This window comes from Nilaparvata lugens, unplaced genomic scaffold, assembly GCF_014356525.2.
Source record: "Nilaparvata lugens isolate BPH unplaced genomic scaffold, ASM1435652v1 scaffold2044, whole genome shotgun sequence".
NCBI classification, from domain to species: domain Eukaryota; kingdom Metazoa; phylum Arthropoda; class Insecta; order Hemiptera; family Delphacidae; genus Nilaparvata; species Nilaparvata lugens.
Genome location: NW_024090273.1, coordinates 32,721 through 52,230, shown reverse-complemented (window position 1 = coordinate 52,230; position 19,510 = coordinate 32,721). Strand labels below are relative to the sequence as shown.

At 35.2% G+C, this 19,510-nt stretch overlaps 1 protein-coding gene across 3 annotated transcripts in view; it reads left to right on the top strand.

The window, feature by feature from the left end:
• LOC120348935 overlaps positions 1-19,510 on the top strand; it is a 50,474-nt gene that overhangs the window by 23,660 nt on the left and 7,304 nt on the right. For 2 of the 3 annotated variants that reach the window (XM_039443905.1, XM_039443906.1), the window contains exons 10-13: positions 8,504-8,639; positions 12,098-12,222; positions 15,319-15,486; positions 16,507-16,599. In XM_039443905.1, the coding sequence (XP_039299839.1) occupies positions 8,504-8,639; positions 12,098-12,222; positions 15,319-15,486; positions 16,507-16,599 (522 nt within the window). Of the gene's footprint in view, positions 1-8,500; positions 8,640-12,097; positions 12,223-15,318; positions 15,487-16,506; positions 16,600-19,510 lie in introns of all 3 variants that reach the window. The other variant, XM_039443907.1, reaches the window with a different exon arrangement.

The window sequence follows — 19,510 nt, the reverse complement described above, 5'->3', positions numbered from 1 at the left end:
ATTACATATCCTCTCAATGTAAGGATGCCATGTTAATTTCCTGTCCAATAAAATTCCCAAGAATGCTACTTTCTCTTCTTGGTCTAATTCATTTTCCTCTACAAACACATTTATTCCTCTATCCTCTACTGAATTATATTTACTTTTGAATTGTAGGAATTGACATTTCTTACTATTTATTGTTAATTGCCTTTGCTTCAAGAATTGGACAATTGACTGTACTCCAGTAAAAGCATTATTTCTAGACTATCTAATAAATAATTGTTAAAGATAAGCGATGTGTCATCAGCAAACAACAGAGCTCTGTGATCTTTTAACTCTTTTGGTAATTGGTTCACATACAACAGAAACAGTAAGGGACCCAGAATTGAGCCTTGAGGTACTCCAGCCTGGACCTCCAGTTTTTGGGATTTAATTTTTACTATTTCATTCCCATCCACCTTGGTAAGCTCAACACACTGGTTTCTACCTATGAGATATGATTCAAACCATTTTAGTTCTATACCATTCACACCTACAGTTTTTAGTATTTCCAATAATATTCTATGGTTCACACAATCAAAAGCTTTGGATAAATCAAGAAATATTGCGGCTGCCTTCTCACCTGTATCTATTATATCTATTAGTCTTTCAACAAGGGATACTATTGCAGTCTTAGTAGATTTCCCTTTCTGGAACCCATGCTGTTCATCACATATGAAATTAATTTCTTCCAGGTGCATCAATAGCCTATTTAAAACTACTCTTTCAAAAATTTTACTTATTACATTTAGAATACTAATGGGTCTATAATTTTCAACTCTTTCAGAATCACCGCTCTTGAAAATTGGCAAAATTTTTCCTTGTTTCAGATCATCAGGGAAAATACCCTGCTCTAGTGAAGTATTAAGGAGATGCAATAAAGGGTCCAGTAATTCATTTTCACATTCTTTTAAAATTTTGCTTGAGACCCCATCCAATCCTACTGTTTTTTTGTTATTCAAATTTTTTATTATTCTTGACAACTCATCTCTTGATAATGGATGAAATTTAAATACCTTTTCAATTGGCTCAGCATTTAATGTAGTTGTATTATAAGTATTAGTGTTCAGTGACTTTTGGAGATTATATGCAACCTGTTGATAATACTTATTGAAAAAGTTACAAATGTCTATACTATCATCCATATAATTTCCATGTTCATCGATTATCCTAGGGACATTAGTAACTGTATCTTTTTGAGCTGCTCTCCTATTTCTATTAATTACCTCCCAAACAGCAGAGTTAAAATTGGTACTAGTTGTTAATATTTCAGCTGTTTTCTTACACTTAGCTTTCCTCACTTCTTTTGCATAGTTTTTCTTTAGACATTTGTATTTGACTTCACTCGGAACATCCCTCACTAATTTAAATTCCTCATAAGCTTCCCTAACAATATTTCTTTGAGTAAGAATATCTTCAGTTATCCATTCATCTACTTTGTTTAATTTACTTTTTACTTTGACTTTTTTTATTGGACAGCATACACTAATGTGAAATCTTAGAGTATCAATGAATTGCTTATATTTGTAATTTAGGTTACAACTGTTATAAACACTACTCCAATTTTCTTGAAGCAGTTCCTGCTTCAAACAATTTATATTTCCTAGCTCATATTGCTGAATTTCTTTCACAAAAGTTTTTTTTCTGCTTGGATTCTGGCCCTGCAACTTAACATCTAAAATTTGATAGTTATGATCTGATAGATCTGAGCTACCTAACCTGACATTACAACCTTCTATATTTGTGAGGATATTATCAATAATTGTCTGTGAAGTTCGAGTTACTCTTGTATATTCGTGGACCTTAATTTCTAAATTATTCATATTAATAATATCTCTAATATCCTCTGTCATTTTATCCTGCCTGGCAAAATCGGTATTGAAATCTCCTACTACTATAACATTTGTGAAACGAGCGGTTGTAATTTCCAAAAGTGTATGGAGCAGCTCACAAAATTTTTGCCAGTCTCCATTTGGTGACCTATAGATACCTAACACTGCTACCTCAAATCGATCATCAATTTTTAACCTTAGTCCCGTCACCTCTAAATCCATCTCAACAGAAAATCTCTTAACAAAATCCAGTTCATAAGTTTGGGTATGTTTAGCATTGCTAGTGAATATACATACACCACCACTTCTATGAGCTATTCTACAAAATTCTGATCTCAGTGAATAGCCTGGAATCCTAACTTGATTTATTTCCTTTATTTTTAAGCCATGCTCTGTGAAAATAACAATGTCAGGATCCTCCTGTTTAAGAAATACTTCTAATCTGTCAATTTTGTTGCGAAGATACTGAATATTTTGATGATAAATACTAAAAACCTTACCATCTTGTGCTACTCTATCTCTAGCATTTGTAGCTATTTCCCTTTCCCTGTTTTGAGCCAATTTACTAAAAAATCGTTATTTGTTTTTTGACTGTTTTTAAACCAGAGGATTGCAAACGGCTTTCAATCAGCTCTGCCAATCTATTACAAAAGATTACTTTGCCAGATCGATTTAGATGCAACCCATGATTAGTGAAGTTATGTCTTTCCAGCCTTTCATTTAGAAAACAAATCCCCAGTTGTTTAGAATTCTTATTTTTTAGGCTGTTGATTGTATTATGGATTGATTTGTTTGTCGAATTGATTGCTTCATTTAATTCTGGCCTATCAAACCTATTAGGAATAGTACTTATTATTAAGTTTGTTTTTTTGCTGAGTGGCACAATTTCCTTGATTTTTTCTGTTACTTGAGGAAGATGATTCAAGTTAGGTTCATTTATATTATTTGAGCCACCCAGTACAATTAGATAGTCATTTTCATCAAAATCTTTAGTTTGTTCCCTAGCTGACTCTACAACTGCATTAATTGATGCACTTGGCTTGAAAAAACATTGGACATCAAATTTATTTTTCAATCTTTTATCAAGGAGATCACTACAATCACGTCCATGACTGGACGTCAGTAGCAGAACTCTCCCTTTCCTATCCTTATTTCCCTCAGCTATATTTTTGGTTGCTGTCTTCAAAACCTCACTGTACGTTTTATTTCGACCATTTTCAGAGTTGTATATACGGTTGACATATATCCGGTAGATAAGTAATAATTATATCCTATTTTTTCGCTGATTCAACTGGATAATGTTATATTTAACAACATCATCACAAAAATATTACTGTTAATCGCTAAATGGCTTTGTTTACATGTCACATCTCGAGACACTGTGATTGTAAATGGATTGAAATTTTGAAGATCAACAATATAGTATATCTTAATATATCATGATAGTAAATCATAATATCAACATCAAATTCTGAGAGTATCATGAGAATCAAGAAAGAAAAGAAAGGGTTAAATGGCGTTATATACAATCAATAAAAAAACTTGCTTATTTTCAAGTACTCGCGAGGCATTTTATCAATTTGAGGGCGCTGAATACGAATTTGAAATCACAATTTCTCTATCTCCATTTTTACGCGATTTAGGTTTTGGTGGATAGGCAAAAGACGGACGGTTTGATGGAAAAAGATTCCCGGCCGATACATTTTAAGTTTGACGACTTAAGCTTGAAGACCCATCCGTTTTACGAGTATCATGAGAATCAAGAAAGAAAAGAAAAGGTTAAATGGTGTTATATACAATCAATAGAAAAACTTGCTTATTTTCAAGTACTCGCGAGGCATTTTATTAATTTGAGGTCGCTGAATCCGAATCTGAAATCACAATTTCTCTATCTCCATTTTTACGCGATTTAGGTTTTGGTGGATAGGCAAAAGACGGACGGTTGATGGAAAAAGATTCCGGCCGATACATTTTAAGTTTGACGACTTAAGCTTGAAGACCCGTCCAGACGCAGCGACTCACATGCTCCGACTTTTGCTTGAGCAAAAGACTGAAGCTAAACTTGAGCGTTTGGACCGGGCTTAAGACCTCCGAGAATTGAATGTTGTTTTTGAATCAGTTGCAAATGCAGATTTAACGGAATAAGACAGGAAAAATGCCAGGAAAGCTGTCGAACCAGGAGAATGGGAAGCTCCTGAATCTGAAAAGGATCAGGTGGGAGGAAAAGACGGCTTATTTATAGATAAGAAAACGATGATTGAATCATTATTAAAATAAAAGTAGGTCAGAGTGAGATAGATATACTATATAAAGAGGTAGATAGACTATTTAGTAGATAAAGATTCTTTAGTAGAGAGGGTTGAAGAACCTGTCTACTCGACAGTAGAGAGGGTTGAAGAAAAATCAGCCAGTGCGCAACTAGTTGTTTGTCACTTTATCTTACCGGTGTCCTTATCTGTTATCTCCATCAGTGAGTGATAAATTCTAACTCAGCCGGCAAGAAGCAGACGACAGTTCAGTAGTAAAGACCGGCCGGTGAATTCAAGTTGACATAGTCGAAAACACTTTTATTCCATGATCGAACACACTTTTATCCAATAATCATGTTCAACCAGGCTGCTAAGATTGATAAACCAACACTCCTCAAATTGCTCGCAGTCCGTGAAAAATTACAAAATTCTAAAATGACAATGTCAGGATCCTCCTGTTTAAGAAATACTTCTAATCTGTCAATTTTGTTGCGAAGATACTGAATATTTTGATGATAAATACTAAAAACCTTACCATCTTGTGCTACTCTATCTCTAGCATTTGTAGCTATTTCCCTTTCCCTGTTTTGAGCCAATTTACTAAAAAATTGTTATTTGTTTTTTTGACTGTTTTTAAACCAGAGGATTGCAAACGGCTTTCAATCAGCTCTGCCAATCTATTACAAAAGATTACTTTGCCAGATCGATTTAGATGCAACCCATGATTAGTGAAGTTATGTCTTTTCAGCCTTTCATTTAGAAAACAAATCCCCAGTTGTTTAGAATTCTTATTTTTTAGGCTGTTGATTGTATTATGGATTGATTTGTTTGTCGAATTGATTGCTTCATTTAATTCTGGCCTATCAAACCTATTAGGAATAGTACTTATTATTAAGTTTGTTTTTTTGCTGAGTGGCACAATTTCCTTGATTTTTTCTGTTACTTGAGGAAGATGATTCAAGTTAGGTTCATTTATATTATTTGAGCCACCCAGTACAATTAGATAGTCATTTTCATCAAAGTCTTTAGTTTGTTCCCTAGCTGACTCTACAACTGCATTAATTGATGCACTTGGCTTGAAAAAACATTGGACATCAAATTTATTTTTCAATCTTTTATCAAGGAGATCACTGCAATCACGTCCATGACTGGACGTCAGTAGCAGAACTCTCCCTTTCCTATCTTTATTTCCCTCAGCTATATTTTTGGTTGCTGTCTTCAAAACCTCACTGTACGTTTTATATCGACCATTTTCAGAGCATTTTCCATCATTTAGGTTAGATTCTATTTTTTTGCATTTGGACGGAGGTTCTATCATACATTTAGTATTATCAAATTTAGATTTTAGTTTCTTTATTTCCTCCGACATTAGACTACATTGATTTTTTAGATTTAGTATTTCTTTTTTATGGTCTTCATCTTGTAATTTTATAATCAGTTCCAAAGATTTAATTTCTTCTACCATCCCTAACCTTTCTTCCTCAGACGTTTTTAGAGTTACTTCTAATTGGTTTTTTAAATTAGTGTGGCTACTTTGTAGTTGAGCAACTTTTTCGGCTAAAGTAGTTTGAGAAACTGGGGTTTTTGGTTTTGGCGTTTTTGAATTTTCGTTTTGGGAACGCGTAAGTACTCCCGCTATGTGTACATTTCTATTAATAACCTTCGGTGTTTTACTTGAGCTCATCTTCCTATCTAAGAAATTATATTACTTGCAATAATAATAATTGATTTATAAATGATAGGATTTTAATTTGGTTATAATTTTAGTCAAGTAAACTATCTATGTTTATTTTTAAATCTCGAAAACCTAACCTCAAAATAACCTCTAAACGATGTTTGGCTTATAAAATAGAATTAAGAATTAAAATCTAAAACAAAATGATAAAACGTGATCAAGAAACAATTAATAATGAAATTAATACAAAATTTGTACTTATCCATGACTATTTATAACACAAAATCTTCCAAAACCCAGGAGCGAAATTATGTATGACTTTCATTCACAACCTCAAGGTCATTCTCCAAGATAAGGTTAGAGTTTCACGTGTACAATTTTTATAAAACTTCAGTCCAAAACAAAACTTTAAAACTATAAATTTTGAATTTAGATGGCTTGAATTGATAAATTAATTAGAAATATTCCACTCAATTACCAATTTTAACGAATAATATTGAGTTATTTGAGAAAATTTGGAACTATTCAAGAAACACAAACTCGTCAACACTAAAGCTCAGCTGACTGAGCTTTATATATAAAAACGTTATATAAAGTTATAGTGAAATTGTTATTTCAAACATAGTTGACTGTATGGAGATATATTTTCAATGTATAAACATGAAGTTGACGTCAAAATTTAGTTGAAGATGTCTTCTCGGACTGTAGCTACTGCATCAATTATCCTGGTTTTTAGCTCCTCAATATCAAGTGCTAAGGGAGGAACATAAACACGATCTTTAACGTTGTTCCTCTCTTAGCACTTGATATTGAGGATCTAAAAAACCAGGATAACTGATGCAGTAGCTACAGTCCGAGAAGACAGACATCTTGACGTCTTGGATGAATTTGGCTACCGTCTAGATGTCGTCCGAGCCTCAAAAGTAGGGCACATAGAACACTTATAATACATCATCATAAACTTGATATTTCTGTGAGTAATTTGATGTAAAATTCTTGGTTTGTGTGCACCATTTTTTAAAATGAATATAACTGTTTAAAATTGGGTCATTATTTTTGAAACAATCGGTATTTTTCGGAGTTCGGAGTTGATGTACTAAATGTGTTCATGCGTTTATGCACCGTAATCTTTATTCATAATTGAATGTTTTATTTCGTTTTATTCTCACCCAATCATTCTTTTTGATCTATATTTCTCTTGACCACTTCTTTTCTTTCTATTTTGCAGAAGGAGAGCATGTGATGGAAAGAGTGTTGGCAGAAATAACCGAGAAGGTGAAAGACGATGTAACAACGTTATTTTATTCATTGAAACATAACCATAATCAGCTAAGATAAGGGAAATAATCTCATTCAGTTGAATCACTCATTCAATTTCTCAGCCCTATAGTTAGGTCCACGTTATAATGGCAGTGGAGAAAGATAGCCGAACAACGTTGCCGAACCTCTGTCTTGTCAATACCTTCTATAAACGGTAGCTGATACATGTTTATTGATGTAATATTAACTGTTCATTCTCGTTTAAAATGATCAATTATATTTTATTGTACAAGAAATTATATTTTTCAATAATTTCATAATTAAGATGAAATATTTTGTTGATTAATTATTAATTATACATTGTTGAAATACGATCTGGCAACAGAGCAAAGCAAGAAAGAGATAGCGCTATCCGCTCTGTTGAATGATAGACAAGGATAGCAATACCATTGCTGATCAAACACTGCCATTATAACGTGGACCTCACTATAGCAATTCAGTTGAAGGTATAAAGGTGCGTACAGATATACGCGCCGCGAACATGAGCAATTCACTTTTAATCAGCTGACTATATCTGTATTTTTACAGAAAAGGTAAGATACAGTTATAAAAAGCTTGGCATCAGCTGATTGAAAGTGAATTGCTCATGTTCGCGGCGCGTATATCTGTACGCACCTTAAGAGTATCTTTAACAAGACCTGATTTTTCTGTCTCTTCCATAGCTGTATTTGTTTTCAAGCTGATTTTCCACATACCAGTAACCGGCACATCGGAAGTATTTAATTCATTTCCACAAAAAATATATACATATTTAATCATTTTTACAAAAAACAAAAACAAATCAAGGAAATATATTTCTCCACTTAGACTATTTAGAATATATAAAATAGAATTATATTATTGACCGAGCGAAGTGAGGTCTAAGATTCAAGTCGACGGTTTGGCATTTCTCTTAAAGTTTAAATGTTTATATTTTTTATGTTGCGCATTTACGGCGAAACTCGGTAATAGATTTTCATGAATTTGACAGGTATGTTCCTTTTTTAATTGCGCGTCGACGTATATACAAGGTTTTTGGAAATTTTGCATTTCAAGGATGATATAAAAGGAAAAAGGAACCTCCTTCATACGCCAATATTAGAGTAAAAATCAGACTATAGAATTATTCATCATAAATCAGCTGACAAGTGATTAAACAGATGTGTGGAGAAGCCAGTCTATTGCTGTATTTCCATAAGGTCTATAGTTTCAATCAGGTACTTGTGGATGAGAATACTGCGTGAGGTCTACTGTTCACAGAACTACTAGTTGTAGGTTCCTAATCACTGTGTAGTTTGAGTCTCACTAACCCCTAAAAATTGACAACTAACTGAATTTCAGGAGTTTTTTTTTAATCTTCTTCAATGAATCATCTTATTTTTAATGAATTTTGATCCTATTTTTAATGAATAATTGTCTGATTTCAGGTTGAATTAACTACACCGGGCGAAATGAACCTCACCCAAGTGCAGCAGGACTATGTGAGTGTGATGATTGAACGGGCTCTGTGTCTCTACGACGCTGATAAGACAGGAATGGTCGACTATGCACTTGAATCTAGCGGTAAGTAATGAAGTTTTCCAAACAAATATTGAAGCTATCAATTTTAATAATCGCAAAATTCAATAGAAATCTATAATCACAAAGATATTATCAACTCCTGGATAGACAACTCAACAGGCCCCTGGTTAGACGGATAAGGCGAGTGAAGCGAGCCTCCCGGCTAGTAATCATACTAGTAATTCTGTGAACAGTAGACCTCGCGCAATTAAAAACCACAGCCTCCACCAATACTATCCATCAGAGTGAATTATGTCCTGTCGTCGAGATATCGGTGTGTACAAACTACATAATGGCTGTAACAACTGTATAATGGCTGTTTGGGTTGTTGTATCGACAATAATTATTAACATTAATTATAATTATTAGCATTACAATGCTAATAATTTGTTATTATTAAACGAAAATCCAAATTAAATGCTGTAATTGACCCCGAAGACTTCTGCTACTGCAAATATTGACAACAGGGCAAACAGCTAGATGGAAATTCGATGAGCGCTACTATTCAAAAATTATTTGTCAGCCCGGGAATTGAACCCAGTACCTCCTAATTGCCGGTCAGGAATGCTTACCCTTACACCAAACTTACAATCTCTGGATAGCAGCGCTCTTTTTATACGAAGCCATAGCGGCCAGCCAGTCTACACATGGAAATTACTGAGATATTGCAATTAATCAAATGCTAATGAATTAATTACTATTATTGTGAATTAATTATTAATGAATTAATTATTATTTGATTAATTGCATTATTTCAGTAATTTCCATCTGTAAACTGGCTGGCCGCTATGGCTTTGTATAAAATGAGCACTGCTATCCAGAGATTGTCAGTTTGGTGTAAGGGTTTCCTGACCGGCAATTAGGAGGTACTGGGTTCGATTCCCGGGCTGACAAATGATTTTTGAATAGTAGCGCTCATCGAATTTCCATCCAGCTGTTTACCCTGTTGTCAATATTTGCAGTAACAGAAGTCTTCGGGGTGAATTACAGCATTTAATTTGGATTTTTGTTTAATAATAATAATAATAATTAATTCATTAGCATTTGATTAATTGCAATATCTCAGTATTTTCCATCTGTAGTGTAATAATTTGTTGTAAACAACTACGCCACTATCATCGAAAGCTTATCGAGTTGAAAGCAGAGAAAATTCGGGAAAAAATAATTATGTTACTTCGAGTTATCAATTGCATGCCTCATTGTTTGCAATTAATAGTCCACATGACAGCTGATTTTTGGCCAAGCGAAGTGAGGTTTAAGATTCAAATCGACGGTTTTGCATTTCTGTTTATGTTTATATGTTCCGCATTTACGGCGAAACGCAGCAATAGATTTTCATGAAATTAGACAGGTATGTTCCTTTTTGAATTTTGCGTCGACGTATATATGAGTTTTTTTTTTTAATTTTGTATTTTAAGGATAGGTAATACAAAATGAAAAGGAGTCTCCTTCAAACGCCAATATTACCGTAAAAATCAGACTTGAGTTTATTCATCATAAATCAGCTATCAGCTGTGGAGTGGATTATTAATTGCATGCAATTAATATCTCAATGTAACTTGGTAAAAGATCAGCTTTCGTGTGGACTATTAATATTGCATGCGTCATTACATGCAATTTTTATGCACTATTGCATGCAATGACGCATGCAATTGTAACATAGTATTTTCTCTCGACCTTTCTCTGCTTTCAACTCGGGCTGACCTGTTGCCAGTATGTCTTGAAGGAGTCTCCTTCAAACGCCAATATCACCGTAAAAATCAGACTATAGAATTAAGTTTATTTATCATAAATCAGCTGTCGAGTGGATTATTAATTATTGCATGCAATGACGCATGCAATTAATATCTCAATGTAACTTAGTAAAAATTCAGCAGTCGTGTGGACTATTAATATTGCATGCGTCATTGCATGCAATTTTTATGCACTATTAATTGCATGAAATGACGCATGCAATTAATAACTGAAAGTAACATAGTATTTTCTCTCGACCTTTCTCTGCTTTCAATTCGGGCCTTGAATTCGGGCTTTCAATTCTAGTGTCTTGAAGGAGATTAGCTTTTGATGTTAGCATTTTTGATACACCAACCCCAACAGCCATTAGCCGTTTTCACACCGATATCTCGCCGACACGACATTCAGACAGGATTTACTCTGATGGACAGTATAAGAGGAGGCTGTGTTTATAACTGGGCGAGGTCTACTGTTCACAGAACTACTAGTGATATGATAGAGAAAAGATAGCGCGTACGACGATATCCCATTCAATCAATACTGAACGTTTCAAGTGAATATCAGTATAGAGGAATGATGGAATAAGATGATATCCCACGATATAGGGCGTTTATGTTCCAAACTCCATTGTTAACTCAAGCCGACAGTCCTATAGTGTGGTCCACGTTATAATGGAAGTGGAGAAAGATAGGAGATCAAAGTTGCCGATCCTCAGTCTTGTCAATGCCTTCTACAGACGATAGCTGATACAGGTTTATTGATGTAATATTAACTGTTCATTCTCGTTTAAAATAATCAATTATATTTTAATATCGGGGCACCGATCTCCGCTCTGGAGTATAAAATTTATTACGAAAGAAGAAATTATAATATATTTATAGTTCATACAGAAAGGTTCAATCTAATCACAGTGGATTGAGATTAATTCCCAGAGGAATGCAAAAATTTCTCTCACAAAAGCATGTTAAATTTTAATCCGGATTAATTTCACGTGAACCAAATCAGAGAAGACCATTTCAAAAAGATTTCTTTTCTGATTGGTTCTACTGGAATTAATCAGAATTAAAATTTAACCGGCTCTTGTACAACCGGCACTAAGTACCTGATTGAATGATTACAAAATTTCAACAGCTGAGTCATAATTTTGTCTCAGTCCCACACACATGCACTCGCTCACTCACTTCCATCATCAACAGACGACGAAATTATCAGCGGTTTTTCCAAGGATGAATAAATCCTTTTAATGTCCTTCAGCGAGTTTTCCCAGAGATGAGACCTAGTGCAATCGAACTTTTATATTATAAACCTACTATGTTCTGGATTTCGTGAGAATCATTAGAGCCGTTTTCGAGATCCGGTGAAATACAAACATATAAACAGAAATTGTTCGTTTAATAGTATAGGATTAAGCAAGAAATTATATTTTTAAATAATTTCACAATGAATTTCCATAATTAAGATAAAATATTAAATATTTTGTTGATTTGTTATCAATTCTACATAGTTAAAAGTCGATCTGGCAACAGAGCAAAGCGAGAAAGAGATAGCGCTATCCGCTTGGTTGAATGATAGACAAGGATAGCAATACCATTGCCAATCAAACACTGCAATTATAACGTGGACCTCACTATAGTGTTGTTTTTTTTTGTGAAGCTATGTGACGCTGGTAGTCTCTCATACTGTGTGCCCTTCTTACACTCAACAGTAATTTCATTTTTTCTCCACAGGAGGCCATGTTTTGAATACAAGATGCACGGAAAGCTACAATGGAGACAATGGAGGACACCAGACCTATGTCCTGTTTGGATTTGCTCTCTGGCGTAGCTCCAACAGTCCTAGGACGCTGATTCAGGTAAAATATTTGTGTGTGTGTGTATGAGTGTATCTGCATCTGTGTACACGATATCTCATCTCCCAATGAACGGAATGACTTGAAATTTGGAACTTAAGGTCCTTACAATATAAGGATCCGACACGAACAATTTCTATCTGATGCAATTCAAGATGGCGGATGAAATGGTGAAGATGATATCCCACGATATAGGGCGTTTATGTTCCAAACTCCATTGTTAACTCAAGCCGACAGTCCTATAGTGTGGTCCACGTTATAATGGAAGTGGAGAAAGATAGGAGATCAAAGTTGCCGATCCTCAGTCTTGTCAATGCCTTCTACAGACGATAGCTGATACAGGTTTATTGATGTAATATTAACTGTTCATTCTCGTTTAAAATAATCAATTATATTTTAATATCGGGGCACCGATCTCCGCTCTGGAGTATAAAATTTATTACGAAAGAAGAAATTATAATATATTTATAGTTCATACAGAAAGGTTCAATCTAATCACAGTGGATTGAGATTAATTCCCAGAGGAATGCAAAAATTTCTCTCACAAAAGCATGTTAAATTTTAATCCGGATTAATTTCACGTGAACCAAATCAGAGAAGACCATTTCAAAAAGATTTCTTTTCTGATTGGTTCTACTGGAATTAATCAGAATTAAAATTTAACCGGCTCTTGTACAACCGGCACTAAGTACCTGATTGAATGATTACAAAATTTCAACAGCTGAGTCATAATTTTGTCTCAGTCCCACACACATGCACTCGCTCACTCACTTCCATCATCAACAGACGACGAAATTATCAGCGGTTTTTCCAAGGATGAATAAATCCTTTTAATGTCCTTCAGCGAGTTTTCCCAGAGATAAGACCTAGTGCAATCGAACTTTTATATTATAAACCTACTATGTTCTGGATTTCGTGAGAATCATTAGAGCCGTTTTCGAGATCCGGTGAAATACAAACATATAAACAGAAATTGTTCGTTTAATAGTATAGGATCAAGCAAGAAATTATATTATTAAATAATTTCACAATGAATTTCCATAATTAAGATAAAATATTAAATATTTTGTTGATTTGTTATCAATTCTACATAGTTAAAAGTTCTGGCAACAGAGCAAAGCGAGAAAGAGATAGCGCTATCCGCTTGGTTGAATGATAGACAAGGATAGCAATACCATTGCCAATCAAACACTGCAATTATAACGTGGACCTCACTATAGTGTTGTTTTTTTTTGTGAAGCTATGTGACGCTGGTAGTCTCTCATACTGTGTGCCCTTCTTACACTCAACAGTAATTTCATTTTTTCTCCACAGGAGGCCATGTTTTGAATACAAGATGCACGGAAAGCTACAATGGAGACAATGGAGGACACCAGACCTATGTCCTGTTTGGATTTGCTCTCTGGCGTAGCTCCAACAGTCCTAGGACGCTGATTCAGGTAAAAATATTTGTGTGTGTGTGTATGAGTGTATCTGCATCTGTGTACACGATATCTCATCTCCCAATGAACGAAATGACTTTAAATTTGGAACTTAAGGTCCTTACAATATAAGGATCCGACACGAACAATTTCTATCTGATGCAATTCAAGATGGCGGATGAAATGGTGAAAATGTTGTCAAAAACAGGGTTTTTCGCGATTTTCTCGAAAACGGCTCCAACGATTTAGATCAAATTCATACTTAAAATAGTCATAAATAGCTACAGTAACCCTTAGAAGTGGTGCCCTCGTAGCACCAGTAGACCGAAGTAGGAGGACTAACACTAGGCGGAAAATTTCGGTCTGCCCCTGACACTGGAAACAGTGCTGGTGGCAGGCCGAGGACAGTGAGTGGTGCTATGATACTTGTATCATAGTGTCACGCTAACTCAGTGCTGATCATAATATCACTGCGGCCTGAGTTTTCAGAAGCAGCTCGCACGCGCGGGAGAGTTGCAAGTTCTGCAGGAGAGGCCTTTGGGCCTATTATACTGCAGGGGTGGAAGGTGGATACAGGAGTCGGCTCCTGTATCCGGGAATTTTGGGCTTCGGCCCCTCACACTTAAAATAGTCATTGATAAACTCTATCAACTGCCACAAGTCTCATATCTGTAAAAATTCCAGGAGCTCCACCCCATCTATGCAAAGTTTGATTTTAGATTCCCAATTGAAAAATGATAATAATCAAAATATTGGTTCAAGGAGATCAAGATAAGGTAGAATAATTAGGAATAGAGAGCGATTGGATTTGTAAAATTAATTCTCATCCAGGATTAGGCTATATGTTTGGAAATTGAACTTTGTAATATGTAGAATTAAGTTTATATGTTTGTATCTTTTTGTGATACCCTTTATGGAGGGAGATGTTGTATTGAGAGGTTGGTGACACTGTCAGATACAAGGCTTCAAATAATACAATTTAAACAAAAAAAAATCAAGTGGAAAAGATTGCGCATGAAAATCTCTAAAGGTGCGTACTTAATACTGATTATATCTGTATTTTTACAGAAACGGTAAGATACAGATATAAAAAGCTTGGCATCAGCTGATCTAAAGTGAATTGCTCATGTTTGCGGCGCGTAAATCTGTACCGGTACGCACCTTAAAATTAATGTTTAGTAACATTTTCACCTAAAATTGAAAATAAGCTTGAAATTCGAAAAAATGTAATCATCCAATTGCAAACTCTTGGCAACTGTTGATTCTATTAAATCATTCACTATGAAGAGATAGCAGACCTCGTGTGTCTCCAACGTTATTGTCCTGTCACCAGCTGGCTCAGATCTTTGAATAGTAGACTTGAGATGCGCGTGAACACTAGCGTCAGGTGATCAATTTTCATAACGGCAAGGAAAGTTGTGTGCGTGCGCCACACCAGATTTTTTGGTCAAATATAGGCAAAACTTTCACTGTATTGCCATTTTGTTCGTCTTTTTCCAGTGAAATGATCTGACAGTTTATTATCGTTTGAGATTCAAACTGTGAACATTGATTGAACACTGACTGATTCTGGAGAATTGATTGTTGAATAGATTGTCAATTTCTTCTTTGTTTTTGCTGACCAATTTATTATGTAATTCGTATTTATTCAATCGTATTTGATGAATTTGTTTTGCAGCCGGGTATGCACCCAGGGGAGTGCTGGGCTTTCAGCGGTCAACTGGGGTATGTGGTTCTACAGCTGTCCTCGACCATCATAGTGACAGGCTTCACACTGGAACACATACCGCGCTCTCTGGCGCCTCATGGACGTATTGACTCTGCTCCCAAGGACTTCTCGGTTTGGGTCAGTCACTAAATCATATCCTATACTACTAGTAGTTCTGTGAACAGTAGACCTCGCACAGTTATAACGACGTCCCAAACCATAAGCACATCCACACTGATACTCTAACTATTTATTTGATCAGATAATGCTTACACAAGATTTAATTATCATATAACGCTTTCCGGAATTTAGCGCGAGAAAACCAGAAGACATATATAGTGAGGTCCACGTTATAATGACAGTATTTGATCAACTTTGGTTTTGCTATCCTTGTCTATCATTCGACAAAGCCGGTCGTACTATCCTTTTCTAGGTCCACAACGATGTCAATTATGTTTTTGACGGTGTAGAAATATAATCAATTAATGCAGAGAATCGGCATCGCTATTCATCTATCTTTATCCACTGCCATTATAACGTGGACCACACTATAGGCGCCCAGACGAGCAGTTATAAGTTTTTTGCATCCTATTCAATAGTGCATAAAAATTGCATGCAATTTATAGTCTACAAAGCTGTTAATTTTTTACCAAGTTACATTGAGATATTGAATTGCATGCGTCATAGCATGCAATTTATAGTCAACTCGACAGCTGATTTATGATGAATAATTCTATAGTCTGATTTTTACTCTAATATTGACGTATGAAGGAGGCTCCTTTTTTCTTTTATATTATCCTTGAAATGCAAAATTTCCAAAACCCTGGGATAACTCGCTGAAGGACATTAGAAGGATAAAATAATACGTCCTTGGAAAAACAGCTTGAAATTTTGTCGTCTGTCGATACCGTAATGGAAGTGAGTGAACGAGTGCATGTGTGGGATTATTCAGCTGATCTCACGAGAAGAAACAGTCAGCAAGAAAAACTTATTTTCGTTTATTTCTCTTTTTTTTAGAAAACATGTTTACTTCAGAAAGTCCACTGATGAATAATTGTTGATCTAATATGTAATCTTGTTTCATTCCTATAGTGTGTGTCTATAGTTGTTGATTGGATTTCTAAAAAAAATATTCTATTAATCTTGTCTTATCTCCAGGGCTTGAGAGACGAGGATGATAAAGAAGAAACGTTCCTGGGGAGATATCGGTTCCAAGATAATGGAACTAGTTTGCAGACGTTCAAAGCCAATGTGAGTAATTCCTTTTTCGATAATTTTGGACTCTCTTTCCACATTTATATAACTAGCCGTCAGGCTCGCTTCGCTCGCCATATCCGTCTAACCAGGGGGCTCCGCCCCCTGGACACCCGACTGGATCGTCCAAAAATGAGATCAGCGTGCTCGCTTCGCTCGCCTGCATGTAGACCTCAGCGGAACCTCTGTACCGAATTTGAACGTATTATGTCATTTTGATCTCGAAAAACACCTGTTACTATATCTGCGTATCTTTGGCAACAAAATTCTTCCACCTCAGCTAAACCTGTGAACTGATTTTTTTTAAATATATTTCCATCAATTATTGAAAAAGGTGAGGAAACGCAGAAAAGCTGAGAAAACGCTAATTTTGGCTATTTGTATAAATTGGTATTTAGGAGGTCCTGGATAAATGCATTTCAATCTTCAACTTGGTACCAACCTAACAAAGTCAACTCAACTTAATGCCAACCTGACAAAGTTTTTAATTTAGTTACCAGAACAACTGTTTCGAAGAGGTACTCTGTCTAGATTATAGTTCTATATTAACATATGGTATGGACATTTCAATTATAATTTTATTTTAAGATATTGGAATAAAAAGAATATACATGCTAAAAGAACTTTAAACCCTTAAAAATTACCCTTAGAGTTAAAATATCGCCAAAAGATTTCTTAGTGCGCCTTTAAAGGGCCAACTGAACATACCTACCAAATTTGAACGTTTTTGGTCCGGTAGATTTTTAGTTCTGCGAGTGAGTGAGTCAGTCAGTCAATTCAATTCAAATTCAATTCAAAATTATTTATTCTTTAAAATGCACTATACAATAAAATTGATAGTATTATTATTACTAGAATACCCCTACAAGACTATACGTCTGTGTGTAGGGGTGAGTTCCAGGTTACCTACTGGTTCTAGATCTATTGCGTTTTATCAATTTATGGCCTTAAATGGCCTGCATGATTTTCTAGTAGAGAAATAGCTACATTTCACCAACTTGATAGCTGAATAAAACACATTAATAACATATCATAATACCAAAACATATGGTACTGTAAATTATAGTTTTAAATCCATAACAAAGATAAGAGTAAAAGATCAATAAAAAAAGTAAATTTGAATGAAATAAAAGTAATAATATCAAACAAAACATATTGAATTTTTCTTAGCAACAACATGTTAATAATACTTCTAAATCTTAAAAAAAAATGGGGAAAGAAAAATAAAGAAATTGAAGATATATTATGTAGGAACAGTGATCAGCGGATCCTCAAAAGATATCAGTACAAAGGTGCCAATTTATTACATAAGAAGAAGAAGGAGTATTAAGATTCTCACTGATACAGTCAAGAAAAAGAAGAATTCCGGGAAATAAACAAATTAATTCAATGCAAGTATACTGACCGAAGCAGACTTTCTGTCATTTCCCAGCCCATACAGTACAGCCACCTCTCAATCCTTCGTTTGTATACAGTAATACTGCATTCCTGCATATTCCTTATCTCAAAAGGTAAGTTCCTGTGTACCATTTGGGCTAGGTAGAAAGGTGTTCTCAACTCAAGCCCGTGGACCACTTGGGGCGTCGCAAAGCCATAGTTTACTCTGTATCTTGTTGGATAAGTATGAATTATTTCTGGTAAAATGTTAAAATGATTGTTTCTGAGATAAATTAATAAAGATTTTACGTAGAGTTGTCTTATGTTCAGCACCGGAAATTCAGTGAATAACTGAATGGTTGAATAGCGGTACTCTTTCTTAAGGATAGTTTTGATTATTTGCCGCTGCGACACCGCAAGTGGCTCCAAAAGGGTAGCAGGCAGTCCCCCCCAAATAAGAATGCCATATTGAATGATGGACTGAACATAAGCAAAGTACACTGACTTGCAATGCTTTTTACTTAAAACTTGGCTTAGCTGAGAGAAAGCATATAGTAGCCTTCTAAGTCGCTTTTTGACAAGTTGTACATGGGGACCCCAGCTGAGGGCGCGATCAAATGTTATGCCCAGATAATGGGTAGTCAGTCAGTGAGTGCCATTTCGCTTTTATATATATAGATATAATAAAGTAAAAAATCGGCTTATACATGTATGGGATAGGAAATTCACGAATGACGCATCATCACGTCTCAACTGCTGGACTGACCAACTTGAAATTTTGCATATATAGATTCTTAATTCACCGAGGATGGTTATAGGCCTATTTTAAATTCTTCAAGATATCAGTAGTGAAGTTTTCAGTTTGTCAAGTTATGTTAATTAAATCCTTGCAGAGTATGGGTTAACTGCTAGTATAATAATAATTTATCTTCAAATTCAATCAATATTAATTATTCACAAAAAAAATTAATATAGCAGCAGAGACAATTATATGCATAGTGGACATTTCCCACAAAGACAACAAGTCTGAGTGTGGGGAAAATTATTATTATATAATAATTAATTATATAATTATAATTAAATTTTATTTCTTCTTCTCAGCCTTTTCCCACCGAGGAGGGGTCGGCGTTTCGGGTGAGACGCCTCCAGGAGTCTCAGTTGTGAGCTATTGCTCACAAAGCAAATGCAAAGCATAGCAAATGTAGTAATAGTAGTAATTGTTCCCCATTTTATAGTAGCTCCAAAATACCTGGGCATAAAACTTGATCGCAGCCTCACCTTTCGAAAACATCTTGAAATGGTGAGAGCTAAAATACAAACCCGCAACAATCTAATCAGCAAACTTGCAAGTACCACCTGGGGATCAGGAGCTATTGTTCTGCGGCAGTCAGCCCTGGCTTTAGTTTACAGCGTTGCAGAGTACTGTGCACCAGTTTGGCATGAGAGCAGCCATGTCAAGCTAAAGCTGCGTACAGATATGCGCGCCTCCAACCCGCTCCGCGCACGCTTCGCCCTCTTCCCTCAATCGCTC